This window comes from Otolemur garnettii, unplaced genomic scaffold, assembly GCF_000181295.1.
Source record: "Otolemur garnettii isolate 467f Iridium unplaced genomic scaffold, OtoGar3 scaffold00024, whole genome shotgun sequence".
Classification (NCBI taxonomy): Eukaryota; Metazoa; Chordata; class Mammalia; order Primates; family Galagidae; genus Otolemur; species Otolemur garnettii.
Window position 1 is genome coordinate 13056561 of NW_003852419.1, and position 8728 is coordinate 13065288.

The window sequence follows — 8728 nt, forward strand, 5'->3', positions numbered from 1 at the left end:
GCAAACTGTTGGGGCAGGCACCTGTTGTCCCAGCTATGCAGGAGACTGGGACAAGAGTAATTCTTGAGACCAAGAGTTTTAGGATGCTGTGAGCTAAGGACGGGTCATGCATCTAATCCTAGCACTTTGAGAGGCCAAGGCGGGGGGGCCATCATTTGAGCCCAGGAATTCCAAACCAACCTGGCAACACAGGGAGCCCTCCTCTCTACAACAAATAAGTAGCCAGGCACTGTGGCATGCACCTGTAGTCCAGATGGGGCAGGAGCATCACTTGAGCCCTGGAGTTTGCAGCTGCATTGAGGTCTGATTGCTGCCACTTGTACTCCAGCCCCGGTGACAAAGCCAGATCCTGTCTAAAAAAAAAATGAAAAAGAAAATTCATGGCCAGGCACAGTGGCTCATGCCTATAATCCTAGCACTCTGGGAGGCTGAGGCAGGTGGACTGCCTGAGCTCACAGGTTGGAGACCAGCCTGAGCAAGGGTGAGACTCTGTGTCTAAAAACAGCCAGGTGTTGTGGTGGTGCCTGTAGTCCCAGCTACTCAGGAGGCTGAGGCAAGAGGATCACTTGAGCCCAAGAGTTAAGGTTGTGGTGAGCTATGACGCCACAGCATTCTACTAAGGGTGACAAAGTGAGACTCTGTCTCAAAAAAAAAAATCGGCCAAGCCTAGTGGCTCACGCCTGTAATCCTAGCACTCTGGGAGGCCAAGGCCCAAAAATCCTTTGAGCTCAGGAGTTGAAAACCAGCCTGAGCAAGACCGAGACATAGCCTCCACTAAAAACAGAAAAATTAGCTGTGCCCTGTCATGGGCGCTTGTAGTCCCAGCTACTCGGGAAGCTGAGACAGGAGGATCACTGGAGCCCCAGAGTTTGAGGTTGCTGTGAGCTATGATGACACCACAACAATCTAGCCTGGGCAACGGAGTGAACTCTGTCTAAAAAAAAAAAAAAACATTCATTCAATAGTAACCAAGTATTTACACACGTTAAACACTTCAAGAACATCTCGTGTAAAAAATCTTACTTAGATGTGTGCCCCTGGACTATGGAATTAAGAGTGCTCAGGAAGCACAAGATTCATTAGGAAATTATTTTTAAATGAATTTGAAACAAGATTTGACAAGGACACAGACAAACGGAGTGGGAGAAAGGATCCAACAGATTAACCAAAGCACAGATATGTAACTGAGGCAGAAACACAAAACTTCAGACACACTGGGGGCAATAACCCAAATGTCAAAAACTGGAAGGAACCTTAGTTGTTACTTATTCCAAGCCTCTCATTTTACAAAAATGATATCTGGAATCCAGAGGGGTTATAAAGAATTCTCCAATGTCATACCGCTAGTTGATAGCAATCAGGCTGGAACCCAGGCTTCCTGGCTCCCAGTTCAGTATTGTCTCGCCACTACGATATTCTTATCAAGAAATCGGGGGGCGGGGGTAAGGAGGATATTGGAAATCTCGTAGTTGCATTAGTGTTAACGTCTGGTTTGTAAGATCTGGACGTTTTGGAATTTATCTGAAAGGTAAAAATAAGTCATTGTAGAAAAATTATGGATCTGGGGTGGCTTCGCCTCAAACCTAAGTCCTGAGAGCCGCGGAACCTGGGGAGGCCGGAGCGCGGGGACCCGCACACACAGCGGCGCGCGGGGAGAGCCCGGCGCTTCAGGGAGGACGCTGCACATGCTTTCGGGAATGCCCAACGCGGGGACCAAGCCCACCTTGGAAGGGCTACAGAATACGCAAGGTTTAAGAAGTCGCATCATTTGCACCACTGACACCTTGGACCAAACGACACACGCCACCCGGACAATCCTGGCTAAGGGACCCCACTCACTCAGCTCATACATAAGTCCACGGGCGCCTGAATTCTCAGTCCGGCCTGAGAACACCTTCCGGACCCGGAGATCAGTCGGCCGTTCATTCCGTCCCCTAAACGTCCCCCCACGGGCTTCCGGTCTCACCGGAAGGGGCTCTTCCGGAACTCAGCCTGGCTGAGGTCGCAACCAATGATGAGCGCTCTTGAGGTATACACCCCGCGGCGCACGCGCGGGAACAGGTGCCAGCCAGTTCACCCCATGGCTTCCTCCCGGCTTCGCAACGCGTGGTTAATCGCCTCTGTAGGTCTCTTTCGTTTCTAGGAAGCAAATTACTTCTTTGGGGCGATGAGCGGTGGCTCACGCTTGTAATCTAAGCACTCTGGGAGGCCTAGGCAGGTGGATTGCTTGAGCTCAGGAGTTCAAGACCAGCCTAAGCAAGAGTGAGACTTTCTCTCTACTTAACATAGAAAAACTAGCTGAGCGTTATCGTGGATGCCTGTATTCCCAGCTACTTGGGAGGCTGAGGTAAGAGAATCTTTTGAGCCCAACAGTTTGAGGTTGCTGTGAGCTATGATGGCACAGTACTCTAACCAAGATGACAGAGACTCTTTCTCATAAGTAAATAAGTTGCAGAGTGAGACCTTGTCTCTAAAAAAAATAATAAAAATTAGAACTCTTTGGTTTTCTTTATCTGACCTCTGTTTGTCACAGTGTTATGCTTTCATGTTAACAGGTCTACTCAGATGCAATCTTAACTTTGCCAACAGTCACAAATGTGTCTCTTCACTGCTTCCCCTCCACCCCCCGACACACAGACAGTAAACATGGTGTTTTGAACCACACTGTCCAGATCTCCTCCATCAAGACTTGTATATATCTAACTAACTGCTTTAAAGAAAAAAAAAAATAGCTGCTTACATGAGTTTCAGGTTCTCAACTATATATCTCTCTCATTTTCATACCTTCTCTGAACTAGCACACTTGGTGTGTGGGCAGGGGGGGAGGGATTCAGATTCCTGATTTATTCACTTGCCAGCTCCAGAAATACTGGTCTAGACAGGTGTGGTGGCTCAGTGTATTCCAAGCACTTTGGGAGGCTGAGATAAGAGGATCACTTGAGGCCGGGAGTTTAAGGCCAGCCTGAGCAATATAGCAAGACCTCATTTCTAAAAATAAAAAATTAGCCAGATATTGTGGTATGTGCCTGTAGTCTCAGCTACTCAGGAGGCCAAGGTGGCAGGATCACTTAAGTCCAGGAATTTAAGATTGCAGTGGGTTATAAGTATGATTTCACCACTATACTCCAGTCTGGGTGACAGAGCAAGACCTTGTCTCTAAAAAGAAAAAAAAATGTTTTTACCACTCTCCCTAGATCTAGGTGGTCTCTCTCTAGTGCTATTTTTTGATCTCCCATCCCTTTCACAGTAATATAGAATCCCCAAATTCTCTTAAAATTAAAATTTTCTCATGGTATCAGTTAAAAAATAATTTTATACTAGAAATGCTTTACAACAGGATATAAATAAAGATTTTTAGTTCCATTGAATTAAATATAGGATATTAATATATAAAGATTTGGAGAATAGAACATTCACTTAAAATAAATTGATGAGGGAGGGAAGGGAGGAAGATGGGTGGTGGAAGGGTAATTGGTGGGACCACACCTACAGTGCATCTTACAAGGGTACATGTGAAATTTACTAAGTGCAGAATATAAGTGTCTTAACACAATAACTAAGAAAATGCCATGAAGGCTTTGTTAACCAGTTTGATGAAGATATTTCAAATTGTATATAAAACCTGCACATTGTACCCCATGATTGCATTAATGTACACAGCTATGATTTAATAAAAAATAAATAAATTGATGAAATCTTCCTGGAAGGCAATCTAACAATAGTTGTCAACCATTTAAATACATAAACTGTGGGCTAGGCACGGTGGCTCATGCCTATAATCCTAGCACTCTGGGAGGCTGAGGCAGGAGGATAGCTTGAGCTCAGGAGTTCGAGACCAGCCTGAGCAAAAATGAGACATCCTCTCCGCTTTCATTACTAAAAAATAGGAAAACTGAGGCAAGAGGATTGTTTGAGCCCAAGAGTTGGAGGTTGCTGTGAGCTACAATGCCATGGCACTCTACCCAGGGCAATAGCTTGAGACTCTGTTTCAAAAATAAATAAATAAATGTATAAACTGTAACTTTGAAGATTCTTGAGATTCATTTTAAGGAATAAATAATTTTGCAAATATATATTCATATAGCAATGTAGACTTTCATCATAGCCTTTCAAATATTATGGAAATTTAGGAAATGACTTACATTTATGTCATTGGACATTGGACATTTCCAAATTTGGTGTTAGGTCCATAAATGTAATACTATTTATATAGCCATTATACTAATGTAGGCCCATTGACATGGAAAGATGCTTATTAGGTGAATAAAGAAAAACATATCTAAAAAAGAAAAAAAAAATGAAAAGCAGATCTTAAAATGTAATGTTATATAATTCTGATCAAATAAATTAGAAATAAACATTATATACAGTAAATACACTATGCAATTTGTATATGCCTTTGATTTTAATTTTTTAATTTTTAAAAAATATTTATTTTTTGAGACAGAGTCTCAGTATGTCTCCCTTGGCAGAGTGTCGTGGCATCACAGCTCACAGCAACCTCAAACTCCTGGGCTGAAGAGATTCTCTTGCCTCAGACAATCAAGTAGCTGGAATTAGAGGCACCCGCCACAATGCCCGGCTATTGTGTTGTTGTTGCACCCCAGCTGGGTGCGAGCCTGCAGCCTTGTGTATGTGACCGGCACCCTACCCTCGGGCACCACCCAATTTTAAATATTTTTGTATCTTTTATGTGTGTCTTGATTATTTTTATAATCAACATGTATGTTTTTAACTTTTATCTTTAATTTTTAACATGATTTTAAAACATTAAAAAATTAATATATGTCACTTCCCCTGTGGCCCTTTTCCGGTTTTCCCATATGTCTTCTCAGGTACGGACACGAAACTACAGGCAGTATTCAGAAGTGGCTGTTTTCAGTTTCCGTTACAATACTCCTTCTAATGATCCCAAATTTTTGTGTGTCTTTGTGGCTGAATGAGCAAGTTGAGTCAGATTGCTTGCTTTCTGGATTTGGGTAATAGCCAATTATCTTTGATTGATGGAAAGAGAACCAGATCTGCAAGGCAGGAGGTCTGGCTCAAGGGTTAGTTCTGCCAATAAGTAGCTGTGTCATTTTATGAGTTTTAAAAATCATATTGCTTTCAATTTATTCACCAAAAAATTAATTTATGCAACTTTTAAAAAACATTAAATAGTATTTTTACTTTCAGAAAAAGAAGGCTATTTTGTGGCTCATGCCTGTAATCCTAGCACTCTGGGAGGCCAAGGTGGGTGGATTGCTGGAGCTCATGAGTTTGAGACCAGCCTGAGTAAAAGTAAGACCCCGTCTCTACTAAAAACAGAAAAACTGAGGCAAGAGGATTGCTTGAGCCCAAGAGTTGAAGGTGGTTGTGAGCTGTGATGATGCCATGGCACTCTACCCAGGGCGACAGCTTGAGACTTTGTCTCAACAACAACAACAATAAAAAGGTTATTTTATATTTTGGAAGTATACTGAGTAGGAAATTGTTCCTGATTCAGTTGGTTTCTTTTGTTTTTACATTCAACACATTTCAAAAATATATTTGTTAACATTCAAATCAGAATTTACCATAAATAGGTAAATCAAGCCAGCAGAGCACAGATAGAGAAATAATATGTGATTTCTGGGTCTCAACCTTATATTTTTATTAAAATGCATGCAAATATATTTTACTTGTTAATTAACACATTAAAATTACAGGAAATTTCTCTTCTTGGCCAGTAAGACTTAGAAATTCGAAAGTCTTTCCCATAAGCCTAATCTAATCAAGCTAATTATTCTGAAATTTGAGATTTAAAGAAAATATCCTTAGTCCATGTGCAAAGTAGGAAAAAAAACACCTCTTGATAGTACTTTTATATAGAAGTCAGTTTTCTTGGGTTGCTATGAGAACCGCCAGCAGATCACGAAGTAACACTGAATATGAGGTTCCCTTCGTTAACTTGTAGTCCAGGGTTCACTAAGCCCAGAAAGTCCAACAGCAGCTCAGAGATCTTGCTCATTTGGCCTCCTTCTGCAGTGCTTCCTGAACTGCAGTACTTGGTGCTTCCTCTGTAAACAGTTGATTGTCCAAGTCAAGCTTCCTCATTACTGTGCAATTTTAAATGAGTGTTTTAAAGCGAACAAAAGAAAAAGAAACATGCTACTTTGCGGCTTCACCCACTTTTTGTCTACTGGTGTGGGTTTTGTTCACCTTGCATGCAACCAGGCAAGCAAATAAAATGTCACCCAATCATAGTTTAATTTGAAAGTAATTATATTTAGTCTGCCCAGTTATAAAATTTTTTACACCTTAACTTTCTTCTCCTTTTAAGTCTTTGTTGAAAATACCCTCATGTGCTCTTAGGTATAAAGACTTGGTTTGTCACATAGTTATTTGCTTAATAACATTTTTGGTCGTTATCTTACATTTCTTTATTTTTCCTAACTTATTGATTCCCTCACCCCTTGGTAATAAAAATAATATATACTCAACACACAAATTTTCAGAATACAGAAAAACGTAAAAATTCCCATAGGCCCATCAGCCAGAGGCAACCACCTCAATGAATCTGTAAGTAACTGGTAAGAATTTTAATTCCTAGCTCTAGCGTACCAGGAAGATAGCACAGGCTGTCCCCCACCCCTTGTTCTGGCTCTTTAATCACACTGGCCATCTTTCAGTGGTGCTGCTTTGTTATACTTGCTCCCACCAGAACAGTGTCATGACTCAGATCTCCATTTAAGGTTCTCTTCCTCAGAGAGGGCTTCCTCTCCCCTCAGCCCACACACTAGATGAGATTCCTCTATTTTGGGGTCTCTCTCATAGCATCAAATACTTGTTTTTAGTTTCTACTCCATAGGCAATTTAACATGTGTTCTTGTGATTATTTGATTAATATCTGTGTGCCTCACAAAGGCACGGTCTCTAGTTGTGCTCATTATTTGTAGCCTTAGCACTTAGCTGATTCAGTCATAGTTCATTGAATTGAATTGAATACAGCCCCAGTCCTTGTATACTGGAGCTGGAAGGAAAATTAACCTGGGAACTATTATTGAGAATTCCTTATTCTCAGAATGAGGGGGGAACTTGGGACTTAGGAGGGGCCAGGGAACTTGGGTAGAAGGTGGGTCCATAGATTGGGGCTTTGCCTTCATCACAGCTCCTCCTCATGCAGTGATGCTCCAGAGGGTGCTGTGTGTGTCTGCTTGACAGTGTGGCGCCAGTGGGTTCCCTTTTACTGACAGCAGGTTTGCATTTTGCCACCTCATGGAGGAATAGAGTGCCAAAAAGGGACTGTTACTCACTTCTTGTACTTCCAATCTAGGTCATCACCCTCTCTTCATGGTCAGAGACCCTGGAGAAAGTAAAATCTTATCCTAGATCTGGTGTGCTGGTAAGAACCCAGAAGCTTTGCTGTGTCTTCCTAATGTTAGGTTAGGCAGTTAGCTAGACATGAGCAGGGTGGATGGTGGATGTGGTCAGGCTATTGTGGAAATAGGGCTAATTGCTAATATGGAGTCTTACAGGTGAGATCTTGCAGGTGGGTGGTTTGGGGAGAACTGATTAATGTCCCTGGGACTTTTTGATGTGGACATATACATGCAAATTATTATGGGAACAGAGTTGATCAAGACCATGGAAAAACTCCAAAAAGCAGCTGACACCCCTCAAAAGTAATGTATAAATAAAGTCCAGCACTGCGCTCTCCATGATGCCTACAGTCGCTAGGACCTGACGGTTTGCTGTGCAAACCCTTAAAATTAACTTTTCCTTTCTTGCTAAAACTTTACTTGCTCTTGTTCTCTTCGATTATTTTGGCAACTACCTGAAGCCATCACCGCTTTTGTTGAGTCAGCCGGGAGTAGCGCTTGTTTAATTTTGGCACTCTGCCTGCTTGCACTTGCTTGATATCCTCATTTACGACGGCTGACTCGGTACCAATCGGTCCCAGTCTTTGGTACTGGGAACCAAGAACCTGGGAACATGGGACTTGACATCTGGTCCCACACCTAACGCTAATGGCCTTCAATATGCAGCCCAGAAATGGCCCAAATTCATTCACACTAAGCTTAAACGTTCCTATGTATATCGAGGTTTATCTAGTAGTCTAGCCTTAAATTCAAAGTTGATAGCTTGTGACATTTGAATTCCAGGCCTCACTCAAGTGAGGAGTGCTTCTTTCCAGGATAGCAGAAAACTACTGAAGAAAAGTTGAGTTGTGATTGGCACAGCTAATTACTCCTGGAATAACAAAAACTGGCACAAGGCTCGGTGGTGCCGGCCACGTGCACCGGGGCTGGCGGTCCGAACCTAGCTCGAGCCTGCTACACAACAATGACAACTACAACAAAAGAAAAATAGCTGGGTGTTGTGGTGGGCACCTGTAGTCTCAGCTCCTTGGAAGGCTGAGTCAAAAGAATTGCTTCAGCCCAAGAGTTTGAGGTTGCTATGAGGACGACATGGTGAGACTGTCTAAAAAAAAAAAAGAAAGAAAGAAAAGAAAAGAAAAACTGTCAGAAAAGGTAAAATGTGAAATCATAATTTACAAATTAAAGTTGAAAAGCTTCAGAACGATAGGCATCTTGGCGCCTTCTATACTGAGAGATGTTGCTGCCGTGGGTTTGACTGTTTACACGGAAGAGATGTTGACGTAAGAAACTTAAACTTGGGGCCCGGCAGGGCTGGACCAGGTCGGCGTCCAGCGCCAGTGGGATGCCACGCAGAACCCACGCAGGTCTTCGCACGCCGGAACCTCCGC

General features: G+C 42.5%; 2 protein-coding genes across 8 annotated transcripts in view; one reads left to right on the top strand and one right to left on the bottom strand.

Moving 5' to 3' along the window:
- The window catches only part of MTIF2 (mitochondrial translational initiation factor 2), a 31145-nt gene extending 29221 nt beyond the window's left edge, over positions 1 to 1924 (bottom strand). The window contains exons 1-3 of one of the 7 annotated variants that reach the window (XM_023512111.1): positions 1840 to 1924; positions 1342 to 1521; positions 243 to 353 (exon numbers count right to left, since the gene is read on the bottom strand). In XM_023512111.1, the coding sequence (XP_023367879.1) occupies positions 243 to 268 (26 nt within the window). In that variant the 5' untranslated portion in view covers positions 269 to 353; positions 1342 to 1521; positions 1840 to 1924. Of the gene's footprint in view, positions 1 to 180; positions 354 to 1341; positions 1522 to 1839 lie in introns of those variants that run through there. The other 6 variants (XM_023512115.1, XM_023512110.1, XM_023512113.1 and 3 more) reach the window with 6 other exon arrangements.
- Positions 1925 to 2329: 405 nt separating this feature from the next.
- LOC100964235 (prolyl-tRNA synthetase associated domain-containing protein 1) overlaps positions 2330 to 8728 on the top strand; it is a gene marked incomplete at its 5' end in the record, with an annotated part of 9223 nt that continues 2824 nt past the window's right edge. The window contains one exon of the mRNA XM_012804017.2: positions 2330 to 2347. Within this exon, the coding sequence (XP_012659471.2) occupies positions 2330 to 2347 (18 nt within the window). The remainder of the gene's footprint in view (positions 2348 to 8728) is intronic.